Source organism: Poecilia reticulata, chromosome 23 (assembly GCF_904066995.2).
Source record: "Poecilia reticulata chromosome 23, P_reticulata-male-v2, whole genome shotgun sequence".
Classification (NCBI taxonomy): domain Eukaryota; kingdom Metazoa; phylum Chordata; class Actinopteri; order Cyprinodontiformes; family Poeciliidae; genus Poecilia; species Poecilia reticulata.
In genome coordinates this window covers 13561352-13577143 of record NC_088852.1, presented here as the reverse complement: position 1 = coordinate 13577143, position 15792 = coordinate 13561352, and the positions used below count along the sequence as shown (strand labels likewise).

The 15792-nt window shown below is 38.2% G+C and overlaps 1 protein-coding gene across 3 annotated transcripts in view; it reads left to right on the top strand.

Moving 5' to 3' along the window:
- The first annotated feature begins 294 nt into the window (after window positions 1-294).
- tbc1d22a (TBC1 domain family, member 22a) overlaps window positions 295-15792 on the top strand; it is a 133010-nt gene continuing 117512 nt past the window's right edge. The window contains exons 1-5 of one of the 3 annotated variants that reach the window (XM_008401153.3): window positions 295-762; window positions 1196-1252; window positions 6850-7033; window positions 7928-8180; window positions 10479-10661. In XM_008401153.3, coding sequence (XP_008399375.1) covers window positions 701-762; window positions 1196-1252; window positions 6850-7033; window positions 7928-8180; window positions 10479-10661 — 739 coding nt within the window. In that variant the 5' untranslated portion in view covers window positions 295-700. The remainder of the gene's footprint in view (window positions 763-1195; window positions 1253-6849; window positions 7034-7927; window positions 8181-10478; window positions 10662-15792) is intronic. The other 2 variants (XM_081604278.1, XM_008401152.3) reach the window with 2 other exon arrangements.

The following is a 15792-nucleotide window of genomic DNA, read 5'->3' as shown; positions in this document are numbered from 1 at the left end:
ATTGTCAATGTTAGGAAACTGACATGTAGTAGTGACTTAAAGGATTTTTTTGTTTATATTTAAACACATATATAAATGTCTATAAGCAAGAACAAATGATCAGTTATTCTTGCTCTTGTCTATGCTTCGAACAAACTTTATATTCGTATTTGATAATTTAATTATCTTTAATTGGAGTTAGAAAAGTCAGTAAAGATGTACTTAGTTTGGTTGGTGACAAAAAAGCACAAAACTGTTTCCAGTTAATTAAGGGTCCTAATTTTTTTTTTTTTTTTTTTTTTTTTTACAACATTCAGACTAATGAGCCTATTCTTAACTACTAAGCTCTTCAGCAACAATAAAACATTTACAGGTGATTTTTTTTTTAAGGACACGCTGGTCCTCACGCTGGTTTTCTCCACAGATATATTTATGGGTGGTCTCCTAATCGAGACCCAGCCTGTAGTTTTAGTAAACATGACGTCAACAGTCCATTGAAATCATTAAACAGGCGAACTCACTTGTGATTGGCTAACCAAACGAAAGCGTCGCTCCAGCCAATCGCCGTCGCGCTTACTCGCCAATGCGGTAGTACCAACATGGCAGCTTTCTGAGTTTTGGAGGAGGAGAGCTGGAGTAAATACAGAGAAATTAAGCGTTTCTGAGACGAGGACAGGGTCAGGGAGCCTGAGCTCGAGACTTATTGGATTGTCGGCGGAAAATGTCGAGCGACGGGAACAAGAAACAGTTCTGGAAAAGAAACGCAGCCAAGGTTCCTGGCAGGTAAGTGACGTGTTCCCCCTTCTGCTGGCTAGCTTAGCAGAGTTAGCTTCTCTTAGTGGAGCTTCACACGCAGCTTTCACTTTAACTGAGAGCCATAACGTTGTGCACAAAGTTGACCAGTTTTGACTAAACTGACGTGGCACTGCTCATGTTACACTATTGCATTCTGTACCGTTTATATCTTCCTGCGTACAGCTGTCAAAGAGCTGCGATGCTAACATAGGCTAGCACCTTTTAAATCTCCCCGAAGTAGGTTTAAAGTTGTATTTGTTGCTACAGTCACTGACTGAATTATTGAAAGGTGCATTCTTATAGTAGTTTTCGTCTCCATAAATTGAAAACGTATCCTTTGCACAGATTGAAGGAAGCATATTTAGCCTGAACGGATGAGTCCATTCATTTCCTTTTCTCTCTCTCTGCTTTACTTCCTCAGTATTCAGCATGTTTACGGCGCACAGCATCCACCTTTTGACCCGCTTCTTCATGCCAAGTGAGTTCAGATTCTTTCATCAGTGCTAGAAAAACGCGTAACAATCTTTTTGGAGTTGTTAAGGCTCTTTATAATGTTTGTCATCTTCCATTTTCTAGATAAATCTAGGCTTTGGTGGCCCTCATCCCCCTTAGCCAATGAACTTTTAGGATTATATATACATTATCAATTGGACAGTCAAGGTGTTTCTGGAAATGACTAAAATATGTTTTTGTTTATATTTGACCCTTTAAGTTTGTAACAGGTTTAAAGCGTGTGATATTCTGTTTTCTCTTTCTCCCAAATTATTTGCTTCATGTTTGTAAAACTCATTCTTGCGGTGTGTTGAAAGTTTTTAGGGGTTTTATTTTACCAAAATTATTCTTTAAATGTTCAAATAAGAAAAGCTACAATGTCTCCAAGGCAGGGTGAACATTGTAGCTAAAACATCCAATCAAAGAGCAAGTTTTGGTCTGTTAGCATTGTCCATCAAAGTAAACCTCATCTGGAATAAATCTGATTTCAGATTTCAAAACTTTACCTTCCAAGCTGAAGAAGTGGGTAAAAATGAAACAAAATCAAACACATTTTTAATATTTAACACTCTTTTAATAGACTGGGACCTGTCTGGTTTGCATCTCCACTTTGTATTAGATAGATGTATTTCATGGCCACTATTTCTAAAGTGTACACATTTTGGAGTGAGACTGATCGGCTCTGTAGAGTCAGCAAACTGGAGTCCATTCTGTTGCGACCACTCCATTACAAAATAAATAACCGAACAAAACCACATGAAAAGGAGGAAGTGGAAGTACAAGAGCCTCTGTTATAAATCTTGAGAGAAACACTTCTAGCTAGATCCACACAGAAACCAGTGAAGACTTTTTGCTTTGCGGGTAGTTCACTGTGTTCTCCAGATTCTCGGATACAAGTGAGATTGTTAACAAATGCAAACTTTTACATGTTCATTTTTTTTCCTCAGAAGTTTTCAGATGTAATCTTACAAGTTTACTACAGTATTTGAGGACAAGGTGCAGCTTTTGCCCCACTGTTTACCTGTGTTGCTATGCTCTTAATCACAGTTTGATTTACAACACATATGTTTGTTTGTTTTTTTTTTTGTTCCAGGTTTTATACAAATTTTATTGAGTCTTTTCCGCTTTTTTCTTTTTTTATGTACACTAAAGCACAGCAGGGGAACTCACCAATGTTTGAATTAATAAATGGGTTTGAGGTGTGTGTTATGTTTTGCTCCATTACTCCTAATGGACTACCATTTCATACCGAAAAGGAGGCAATTTCTTACCTATTAACCATTGTATATCAGTTCATTTCGTTACGTATTTAGATGAATTGAGTTAAATAAGTCTTGCAGAAATAAGTATATAAATCTCTTGTATATTTGAATTTGTGTTTTTTTTCCCCAATATATTGTGCAACCTATTTTTATTGATAATGGCTCTGATCCTCATTTAGCACAGATAAACCAAATGATCTCAGAATGGCTTCCTGTTCCTAGATATTATCCAAGTTTCACAACCAGATTTCCAATCAGTATTCAATAAGTAGATAATGTCCAATTACTTCAAAACGGACCTCCTTGGTTTTTAGATTGTTTTCCCATTCCAAAATATGTTTGATCTTACTGGGATCCAATTGACAGAAGCCACTTCAGCCTCTTGATGACATTGCTGAAAATGATGGCAGCCACGCCCAAGTCAAGAATGTGAAATGGTTTGTTGAACCAGTTGACATAAACAAAAACTGGGATGACATGGGCAAGACTTTAATACATGTTAGGAATGTCATACGTCGGGTCCTGCAGGATAGCCCTGGTGCCCTATTGCTTAGAAATTGCTCTGAAGTCTCACTGGAACCAACTCTACAAGAAAATCTTGTTTCTAAAGAACAAAGCATTTCATAATTATGTTTGGCACACAACAAGATTTAGTCATGTTAAGTGAAAACAAGATGCTACATAATCTCTGACAGACATTGGTGGGAGTGTGTAACTGTTATGCATATAGCTTACCTTCCCAGACATATTTATTACATGGAAGTAATAAATATTAAAGCATTCTAGCATATGATGTTGTCATGTATATATTTCCTAAAGCTTTGATTTATAGATTTTTTTTGTTTTTGATGCCAACTTATCTTTTCAAACTGGTTTTGCTGACCCCTTGAATGTTTGTATTCATATTTGCAAATAACACATTATACATTTTATAGTCAAAAAATATCAGTCTAATGTGGATTTATTTTTAACAACAACTGCAGCCGGATAAATAATCTTTATCTTTTTTCTTTTCCTTTCATCAAAAAATATAGAATACTGTTTGCACTTCTAGAAACTTTAAATTGATTATATTCTGTAATTTAAAATCATGTACTACTTTTGCATGGCTTATATCATTGTAACAACCTTAAATTCTTTTTTTTTTCTTTCACAAAATTGTGTTTTATTTTGTTTATGTTTTTTTTCTAATTTCTATTGTGCTGTAATAAGGAAATACAATTAGGATATGTAAAGACAAGCTTGAAAAATGTTAACAATTATTTGAAAAAAAAAAAAGTCATTTAATGAAATCAGACTGATTGGCTGTAGAGCATTCATTAACAACACTTTTCAAGTATTTGCACAAACTCTTGCAGATAATCAGATTAAGGTCTGAACTTTGACTAGGCCATTTTATTACACAAATATGCTTCGTTCCTGGGCTGTATTTTTCGGGTAGTTAATGACAAAAAGTGAAATTCTGACAGTTTTTATCCACGAACCTTTGACTACACTGTGCTCCAGTAATGGTGTTATTTTAAAAATATGTAGTTGTGATGCTACAGGTTCATATCACAGTTTACTGTAAGTGCGATATGGATTTTGTATCGTTACTGAGTCTTTGTTTGTATTAAGTCACAAATTCAGCAAGAGTAACTAAAAACTGAAATTAGGAATGGCTTTGAAGTCGCTCCTTTTTGCTACCGAATCAAATTGAATTACTAACATAGCAAAAAGTCATACGATAACGGAAAAACGGAAGCGATTAAATGTTTATTCTCAATGACCGACAGACACAAAACCCCTGGCAACGACCAAGTAAAAACAGTCAATTATTCAGTAATTATAATCGTCTTCTCATTGATGTTTAATCATGTAGATTTCCACAGAGGAGTTGGGTTTAATTTGTTTTCATTTTTTATGTCATTGTGTAGGTTCACACTTTTTCCTCCAATTACGGTGAAAGCAAGTCGGTGTGGGTGCATTTCTTTTTGTTCTTTATTATGATAATTGTCGTCTTTGTAAGAAGTCAGAGCACATTCTTCCCTTCACACCATCCTCCCAAGTGAAAGGTTGAGTTTAATTAAATCTCTTTTGAGATGATTGTTTTCATTGTACCTTTTTTCTGCAGCTACTTAAAGTATGGAATGGAGTAAAAAATGTTTACCATTTGCCATTCAATGCTGGTGATGCACTTTTTAGCTTCAATGTTTTAAGTTTAAGAGCATAAGAATTAATGTTCAGTGTATGGATAGCGGCGTCACTGCATTATATTTCAATTACATAAATATGATTGTAACCTTTGAATATTTGCCACTCCATGTATTTTTGGCCAGGCTGAAAATGTTTGTCATATTTTAGAGGCAGAAAACTCAAAACAGAAACTAATCAAAGATGGACTCTAGTTTTTTTTTTCTCCTCCTCGTTTTTTTTTTTGTTTTTTTTTTTCTAATGGAAATAAATATTTTAACACTCCAATAACACAAAGACCTTTGGAGCACGACTCCATATACAGATGGCGTCGTGCTGAACTGCAGAGTACAATTAATTTATTGTAATATATCTTCATATATTTCTAATATTAATATAGAATTCAGTTGGACTCATGCTCACATTGAAAAGTGAGATTTCCTGCTGCTTCCATTCACTGCTGCTGTTTTACAGCAGGTGCTACGCAGCTGCCTGGGCTTTTTTTTTTGCGTCTGAGAGAAACACGAGTGCAGACGCTTATTTGCATCAGAGCAACAACGCTGGTCGGAACCAGAGGAGAAACGATGCTTGCCTGATGGCTGGTGGAGTTAAAGTTATGTCTCCATGTTTGTTTCTCTCCCAAGTGGGAAACCCCCCATAATGTTCTTCCTTATGAACTTTTGTTTTATGTTGAAGCCACAGTTTGGTATTCCCTGCTTCACATTTTCAATCATCATTGAGTTTAAGCTGCATTTTCTTCGTTTTCTGTCATTCGCAATTTTTTAAATGATTATTCTACTTTTTTTTTTTTTTTTTTACACTTAATAATCTGAACAAGAAGGCTGAATTCAATCAAAAATATGAAATATTCTAAAGTAATTCCCCTAGGAAGTGTGAACTGTACACAGGTTTCATTTTTGGTTTGTTTTGGCCTTTGTGCCTCAAGCCAGGCGTTGTGCGCTACGAATGAAGAAGTGATTTTTAAAATATCATCAAACTATGCCTGGATTAATGCTGCTGTTTAAGGAACTGAAAATCAAAACAACCTATTACCCATGCATGCAAAATGCAATTTGAAAAACAAATGTGACATTGAGTAGAAAGCAGTCGAAATATCAGAAACCAATACCTTCAATAGCAGAGTGTAGAAGAATAATTCTTTAGTCAAAATCGTAGCACTTCTGAACACATTTTTGGCTTCCCACAAATAAATAAAAATGATTTATTTTACCAACGTTACAAACAATTGTCTGTACAAACCAAACACTCTGCAAATAAGGATGTTCTGATGGATATAGAGTCCCGGTTCAAAACATAATAAATTCAATGGCATGTCTGTGCAGTTAATTAGCACGAAATGTTTGATCAGTATTACATGATCTTCATTAGCTTTGTGATAGCGTAGCTCATTGTTCAGTCTCCAATGACATTCATGTGTCATCCCTTATTTGTTGTTATCGGCTTACGTTCTGTTCAAACACCAAGGCTGAAATGATCACAGAATAGTGAATGGTTGTTGTTATAGAAATGTTCTGATCCGCAGGATTTACTGGGTTTTATGTCTATTAACTGCAAGGACTAATAAGATTGGGCAAATTTGTTATTACAGCGTCATAATAAGGTTTAAATTATAGAACTTAATGTCATTTGTGGTTTATAATTAAATGATGAGCATGAGTGTATGATTTACACTCCTGCTGCTGTTGCGCAGCTCTCAGTGATATAAAAAGTTGTTTGCTTTTTTATGATCTGTTTTCCTTGCTGTCTCACAAAGGAGGATGTTTTTTTTTTTTTTTACATTTGTTTAAAAAAAGTGTAGGAGTGGTATCATTGTTGCACAATTGTAATAAAATCAGGAACTAAAACAGACAGGAAATAAGCTTGACCTACATTTAATTTCCTACTGAGTTTGGACTTTTATGGAAGTAAAAACACAAACGTGTGCTACTAAAGCAAGTTCAACTGCAAACATTAACAGCAGTTTAGATCCTAAAATATACATTTCTGCATTTATTAACTTCTGTAGTTCTAATTTAGCTCTTCCATTGCCTCCTCGTATAACATCCCATTTGTTTTCTTTTTTTCTCTCTCTCTCTCCCAACTTCTTGCCAAATCATCACCCACTTGTCCACCCTTGTGTGTCTTGCAGTCTAATCAAAGCAGGAAACAAACCCCCTCCGGCCACGCCAGGCAAGCCAAAGAAAGCCACCACCTTCCAGGAGTTCGAGAGCATCACCAGCGACGCCTGGGACGTCGGCGACGATGACGACGAGCTGCTGGCCATGGCTGCACAGAACCTCAACATCGAGGTTGTCATGGAGACGGCAAATAAGGTTGGTCGGCGTTCACTAGATGTTTTCCCGCTTGAACCAGATACTTTGGTTTAGTTTGATGGTTTTGATCAGGTGTAGAGGATTTGACTGTTTACAGATTCTTAAAACAACCACTGAGATCCAATAGGGTGTCTGCATCTCCTTAAAACGTAATAAAGTAATAAATTGTCTTAAATTAAATAAAAAGTGGCCTTAAATACATTAATCACAGGTCTTATATTTGACCTGACAGCAGTATTTAATAGCGCCAATAAAACCCAAAATAAGACTTTCCATCAGGCAAAAGGTTGAGTCGCCTGCAGACGACTTCTGTACTCACGATGGCTGAAGCTACCTTTAACTAACTCTAACTAGCTGCTGATAACAAATTTTACTGGACGATAAATTGTGTTATTGCGATAAACGGTAGTGTTGTTTTGAGACCATTTTCAAGTAACATTATTGTAATGGCATAATTCTCATAGATCAATAAACTTTCAATTCTAATGAACATTTAGCACTGGAACTGGAAGACATCTTAAATATCCAAAATAAATACACACAACAACAGAAACGTCACATAAAATGAATTATGAAGTCTTAACTTTTGTAAACGATATTATTGTTCAAAAAAAGGAGATAGTTGAGGTCTGGCACCAGTCTTAAATATTGAAGAATTTTATTTAAACAAAGTTGTTACTGTGAAGGGAAAAAGGAAAAAGGGCCAATATCTATTGCTGATCTCACAAGTAGTTCATTCTTTTGTACATTTCCGTTGTAGTACAGGTCTTTCATTTATTAGAGTCTTAAAACATATTTAAAAGTCTTTCCAAAGTGCTTTTATTTCTTTGCTTTTTTTGCTCCAAACCCGGACGCTCTTCAGCGTTGCTCGTTGCTTTCCTGTTCTCCGCACAGGTGATTGAGAATCACAGCAAGCAGCAGGAGAGACAGAGGCAAGACGAAACGACGGAGCCGGGTCAGGGAGAGGAAGACGCACAGGAGGAAGTGGCGGCGGAGGAGTTGGAGGAGGAAGAGGAAGATGAGTATCTCAGAGTGGAGGAAGTGGAGGCAATCAGCCCAGATGCATCATTTGCCTCTCAGAGCAGCCCTTACGCTGATAGCCGTCTGGTGAAATCCCACAGTGAAGCTCCGATTGGGTCACCTAGAGGTGAGGAACAACACACTCAATCTACAAAAGGGTTCTTTTTTTCCCACACTCACCTGTTTGAAATGATTTGGACAGTAAAGTTAGAACTTAAATATACATATTTGTTAACAAACTAATACATAAATGAACGAATAGATGATACAAATGCCCACTTTAAAAGGGGTAAACATTTTTGTTTTTCCAGCATTTAAAGCATCCTTAGAAAGTCTTAGATGCATGTATCTAATATAATGCTAACATACCCATGCTAGCTAGCTAGCTTTTTTTTGCAGCTATCTTGGGTAAGTGCAAATTTATCGACATTTGGCTGGATGAAGTTTGTACATGTTTGTGGAGAAATGGAACTTAAATTCCTTTCATAAGGGGCTTAAAAAAGTCTTAAAATTGGAGTTGGTGAAACCTGCTTTAATGAATCCTGTGCCTGAGGCAAACTGATATCCAACCTGATTTCAACCTGCAGAAACATAATAAAACATACTAATGGAAATAAATGAAAAAGAAAAAGTAAAGTCCTGCTCATATATCTGCACTTCACCAGCGAGATAAAGGAAGCAGCATATGCCTTAATAACCCATCTGTGTATTTCCTCCTACTAATTATTTTTAGTTTATATTAATCTAAAAAAAAAAAAACATGGTTTAAGGTAGCATACCTCTTAAATGACTCCCATCTTCCTGCCTCCTTTTGATCAGTTATCGTGTGTTTTAACCAGCAGCTTGATTTAATCTCAAAACGTATCCTAGCGTGACTGCAGGAGTTGCTGTGTCACCAGACGGAACATTTTCCAAACGCCATATTTGTCTAGAGGAGGATATAAAGCCAGTTGGCGCGGCGGTGTGTCCGCCATTGGCAGATGCAGATGTTCTGCCTGGTGAACATGGTGGCAGACCGTTCGCCTGCCTGTCTGGGCGTCTGCTGTTCAGACTGCTTCTGCTGTTCGGAGACAGATCGCACAAGCAGCCCCTTTACCTCCCGGCAGTGTGGACAGAGCCGGAGACACGAAGGGCTGCATAAGCTGCAGTGTTATTTTCTTATTATGGACTGTACTGCCCATAATTTGTCTGTTTTCCTTCCTCTCCTAATAGAAATGATTAATATAGTGCGCTGTGACAACATGTAAGCTTTAGTTACGTTCTCCAGCCGTTTTTCATTAAAGAGAATTTTTTAAGACTGTATAAAGTATTGTTAAATGGGCTCACTAAGTTACAGAGAAACTGCTGCCTGCTTTAATGATCTTTTTTAATTTTTCTAAGTGCAAATAAAGCACTTGGGAACAGATTTGTGGCCTTTTATTTGTTCCTGTAAAAAGCAAATAAGATATTAAAATCGGCTACGCGCCAGTCCTCCTAATTGCCATGATGCGTTTGTGTAACTCTGCCTGCAGTAGAAGTGTTGTGGTTTTGTTCCAGCTCTTGGCAGATTGCCTGTGTGTGAACTTCAGTAAGTGTGTATCCTGACAGAAGGAAGATGGCTTCTAATGTTAAAGTCTGGAACAATCTGGCTTGATTTCTGTCCTTTTGCGTACGTTTGACCTGTGTGTGAACATGTGACGCCTTGAAAATAGAACAAATGAATGACGGAAGATGATATTTTGAAAGTGTGATATCTTTTTATTAGATGCTTCTACATGTGTCACACCTTGGACAGAAACTATTTGGAAACTAAACCATAAACTTTGCAAAAGGTTTTCCTAATCCTTGGACATTTCCACATTTTATCATGTTTCAACTATAAACATAAATTTATTTTATTGGGATTTTATTGAATAAACCAACAAAAAGTAGCACTTCAACATCAATTGTATTCATTGTAGCTTTGCTCTATAGCACAAAATGAAATCCAGCAAAATGAAATCACATTTTTGGAGGGTGCAACATGTGGATGAATTGTCACACCTGAGCTGAGTTATTCTAGCCCTCTTGATTTTTTTATTGATAAAGAAAAATGTTTATAATATGTAGGATTGCAAGTTGTTTTACCGGTTATTCTGATACGAACATCGGTGATTATTTCAATAATCGATTAATCACAATTAATCCGATTAATTTTTTCAGCCTTTGAAATATGTATTATTTTCACTCTTTGTGTTGGTTTATCACACAAAATCCCTGTAAAATGCATCAAAGTTTGTGGTCGTAATGTGAAAAACTTCATAGAGAAAGAAAACAAGTCGCTGTGCAACGATCTGCCGACTATAATTAAGTTCCACTTACAGCCGGCAAAAGGTGTCCGCATTGTCTGAAATAGCTCTGGGTTTACGTAACCGGTCTCTTTATCTCGTCTCCATCCCTCAACCAGATGCAGCGGGCGAGCGCGCCGGCCTCCACAGACAGAGGTCTCTGCCCCATCGGCCGCCCGTCATCCCATTAGTGGCTCGCATGGCTGACCAGAACACATCTGGCACCCCGGCCATGACCGAGAGGGAAGCATCCCGCCTGGATAAGTTCAAACAGTTGCTGGCGGGGCCCAACACAGATCTGGGTAAGTGATAGTCAAAGCCAGCAGCCTCCACTTATCTGTCAGAGTCTGCGTCTCAAGCCTTTCAGTCACCACGGCCGTTCCGACTATCTCATTATTCCTCACTAATTGTCTGGTTTTTATTCTTTTCTTTACCTTTTTATAAGCTCTCTCTCTCACTTCTTCATTTCCTTGTACTCCTTTGCTTTTCACTCCGTCCGCCAGCTGTGCTGAGCTATTAACGATGTAGCGTGTCGGTGATGGTGGTGGGGGGGAGGAATCATCCAGCCATCTGGACATGCAGATTAGAAACACCAGCAACAACAAAAGCAAATGACAGGCCTTTGTTCTACCCAAACGACAGGCCTTTACTGTTCATCAAGCCCCAGAGACTTTACTACCCCATTGGCCCGGAAACTCTTCCAGATCTTTTCCTATTTACAGTTCACTTTGTGTCCTTTGAAACAAACTTTGGATCACTAGAACAGTAGCTTGTTGCATTGAGTCCTTCATTGATGATCAACATCATGATGATGTAGCCATCCTTACTGAAGTTTAAAGATCAAAATATTAAGCTTTTGTCTCTTCTTTTTTGAGGATCCACACTCTAAGAACCCTCCATAAAGTGTGGCTTTACTATTATTTTTCAATCTGACAAATATTCCAATTTAATGCTGACTTTAGCGTCTCCTTTTTGCGATTAGTGCTGTTTAAGCTAAACTGGTGTATTCTGTGTGACCCTTACATTAATTTTGAAATTTCCAAAAGGCCACCAACATTTCTAATTCCGTCTTGTTCCATGATAAAGATTGAAATATCCAACACAGCAAAGTTGCTCTGGGAAGTCCAGCCTTCCGGTTGCCTGCAAAAAGTTTTGCTCTCTCTCACTGTCTTGCAGCCCAAATGAACCTCAAAAACCTGCTGTAGGAAATTATTTTACACATTTTTCCTCTTACTTCTGACTCGGTATATGGTCTCTTCTATGCCATACCTTGTCTCCATCTTTCAGTCCTGTGTATCTCTATTAAACAGGGAAGTTTTGAAATTTGAAGCTGATTGAAACACATTTATTGTAGATTACACAGATCAGAAAACTGTACATTTTAAGATAAAATGAAAAACTTACTTTTTTTTTGGATTAGCATAGCACTAGCAAATGTGTTATTGGAAGCACACAAATCAGTTTTTTCACAAGTCGATACCAGTTTCTGGTTTCTGAATTGATTCAGCAGCTAAATATAACAAACACTGACCAAAGGGAAAAAACAAAAATGTGGGTTATTGAATAAATGAACAACTGAACACAAAAGGATGAAAGGTTTCTCCCCTTCATGGATTGAAACATATGTTCCATAACCTCTGTCTGACTTTGACTGTGCTCAAAACATAGGCTTCATTTTGCATATACAAATCTTATTGTTTCTTTCGTTGCTCAACATACAGAAAGCAAAAAGTGCAACACTTTGCAGGTGAATATTATGTTGTGTGCTTGTCTAAAAATCTGAGATATGCCAAGTATAATTCCGATGTGAGACATTTTAAATCACTCTGTTTATAAGAATTGAACAGTAAACTTCTTAAACATTTATTTTTCTAATCTAAATTTTATAGAGATAATTGGTCAGATTTCTGTGGCTGTTTTTGCTGAGCACACTATGTATTTGTTCCGTTTTAAAACACTTTTTTTTTAAGTGGTAGGACTATTAAGCAAACATAAAGTTTATTAAACGTATCCACAAACCCGGATTGGCCAATTTAACACAATATGACTCAACCCAGTCCAAGTGTTTTGTTTGAAACTGACTCAGTGATGAATTGTCAGAACTTAAAGGTTCACCCAAAAAGGTGCAAAGAGCACATTTGCTACAGATTACTTCAAACAGTTTTTCTTTTCTCTGTGGCCATTCTGGATTTAATGACTTGATAATGAACTTTTCTGGAATCCTTTCACTATGAAATGTTCATAAATTTACCTTACTGATTGTGACATTGATATAAGAATATTAGAAACTAAACACACGATCATTTGCGGTGAAAAACACAGCTAAGAATTGTTGTAACAAAATGGGTCAATGGTTTGTCTTTACCATCCGTCAATTAGATTCCCATTCCATTTGCTCATCCTCCATTCATCAATCTTTTACACTTCATGTTTTTAAAAATTCTGTATAAGGTCTAAGCTCTGTTAAATTCTCTTCAGTAAATTTATAGTGAACCTTTGGATTTTTAAAAACTGGACATGTACAGCTTGAGAACTTTAATTTGAGTCGATTAATGGACAAATACGGAATTGTCGCATGAAAATCTTGTAGGAAATCTGAGAGGAACTATCGTATGCTGATGTTGTAGGGAAGATTTGACTGAAATTCAACAGATTTTTTTCCGTCTTCTCTGTTGTCGCTCTACTTCACATTGAGTGAACACACTACAAAAACTCATCTGTGTACAGTTGAAGTAAACATCTGTTATTTTACATCCAGCTCGCTACTTTGATCTCAGCTTGTGCACATGAAGAGCTGCTGCCGAACTTCCAAACCGTAAACTCAAATTTTGATTCACGGGACAGTCTTCCTTCCTCGTTGCGTGAGACTTTTCCAAGCAATGCAAAAAGGGGTTCGCTCATCCTCAGCGCTAGTCAACAACGGTCATCGTTGGTTCAAGCAAAGTGCATCTGGTACATCAGTGGCCCGTCTTGAGACGTCAGCCTTCATTAGGGTCTGCCAGACTTCACATGCTGACCGTCTAATTTTAGTTTGTCTCTGCGCCATGATTAGATGGCCCAGAACAGACGAGCCAGGCAGCCGGGCCGCTGGCAGCATGAAAGATGAACTTCATTCAGGGGACATAATTAAGTGAAGGATTGGAGGAGGGCGGCGCTGCAATGTGATCTGGTTGGTGGAGGGAGAGAGAGAGAGAAGGATGGGGGAAGATAAGATGGAATGAAACTTTAATGATCCCTTTGGGGAAATTGGGTCATGGGCAAGACCAAAGATCGGGTCAGAGATGGGAATTTAAACAGTCCCAAAAGCGGTAATGCGACCCACCGAGGGCACAGTTTTATTTGGTAAATGGTGCCGCCGCTTGCTTTGTGGTAAAATCAAAGAGGCACAAAGCTTTAACGGCAAGAATCACATTTTCAAATCAAAGTGTCCGATTGCTGTTGGTGGCACGCGAACGCTCTTCTAAACACACCCTCAGGTCTTCTCAGCAGGGACTGTCCTTGCTCAAAGGACAAGGGCTGGAAAGAGCCGTTAGCCGTTTTCTTTCTCGGAGAGGTGTAATTAATTACACAGGGAGCAGTGTTTTTTGGACCAGAGCCCTCACACTGATTGGCTGTACAAGCATTCAGATCCATATCTGCGCCTGTCAGATTTCCTTCACGTCTTATGCTTTGGCACCATCATGCTGTCTCTCCGCTGAGCCTTGCGACAGGTTGTGACAGCAGTCTGTTTAGCATGTAAGGTCATTTAAAAAGGTGATGACCCGAGTGCGCGCGCGTGAGAGGAGGGTGATTGATGTCAGGTTGATCTCTGCTAATTATTTGTGATATCCCGAGGCGAGCGTGTCTGTTGAGTGAAGCCGAATGGGTCGCCCGCTAAGTGGGGAAAGGCAGGCATGTGGACTTTCAGGTTGTTGGGTTGGCAGAAATACTTAAAGAAATAAAAACCGCACAGGCTGCAACATGTTTTGTTCAGGGCTTTTTTTTTTTGCGATTGACCAACACAAATGTAAGTGTTGAAATTCTTTCAAAGAAATGTGTGTTTTTTGCGTTCGCCCTGGATTGCTCCAACACGAGAATAGCAACCTAAATAATTTCATTGTTGCTCTGCTTTTGTGTTTGTGAGTGCTGGCTTGGCGACAGGAATTTCTGTCCCTGGAAGACATTTTAAATATCCAAAATAAATAAACAAAGCAACAGAAACAAGTAAAATGAATTCTGAAGCCTCTGTCTTTCAAAAAAGGGATAGTTGAGACCAAAGCAGCAGACTCGAGACCAGTTTTGGCAGAAAGAGAGAGAAAAGAAAGACGATAAGTCAAGCAAATGAAAATTGAGTTTGTTTTAGTTTATAATGCGGTTGATTGATTCATTGTTTATTGCGACAGGCCTAGGTCTGGGTTCAGTTGAAGTGAACTCTAGTTCGGTTTGAATGCATATGTGGATCCACAGTGGATGGGAGACTGCTCCAAAAGCAGCAGACTATAGCGCAGGGAATTCTGGGTAAATGCAACCAAAACAAATTGCGAGTATAATGCTATTTGGAAAAATGGGTCGTGGCGCTTAGGTAAAGACAAGGTATTTCCATTAGGTAAAGGTGCTACAACCGCTAAAATCTGACACTACTCCATTTCTGTTTGTTTTGTGTAATAGGAAGTTGTGCAGAAGTTCTCATGTTTGACAGTGCAGTGTATGAAAGCAAACCTCAACAGCTTAAAATGTGGCAAATGTTGCAATTTTGGTCCCCAATCAAGCTAATCTTCTGGACTATTCGGTGAGAAGATGTGGAAAAGTCCAGAGTGTTCTTATTCCAAGTTTGGAAACGTCTCTTCCCTTTGATCTATTGGTTCTGTTAACAGACTTTCCACCTGAGCTGGGGATTCATACAGCTCCTCCAGCATCATCATGAGCCTTTTGGGCATTGGATTTAACCTCCAGCTTGTGGGATCTTTTAGATCTGAGTGATATTTTAAGCAGAGATGTTTTTACCTCGGTGTGGATTTCTGCCCGTTAAAGTTTCCACCTTTTTGTGTTTTTTTTTTTTTCTTTACAAAGATTATGCATATGTGTACCGTTTTTATTTTAATTTTATTTATTTTTTATTTTTGATCGATTCAAAGAACATCTGACATCCAGCCTTTAAAGCTGGATGGCAGAGATGCTGCTGTTGCCATGGTGATGGTCCGTTCTCCTCTCTTCTCTTCTCGCCTTGCAATTTATTTCTTCCCTCTCTTACATTTTGCCCTTTTGATCAGTTTGTCTCGTTTTAATCTCCCTTTCGTACATTGTCTCGGCCTCCGACTCGTCTCACCTTGCCACCCCCCCAACCCTTCCGCCACGCGTGAGGCAGAGCCCACCCCGCGCACGCGTGCGTACTCCCACACATGTTCACGAACATCTGTGACAAACGAGGATGAAAACCAGAAGAAAACAACAACG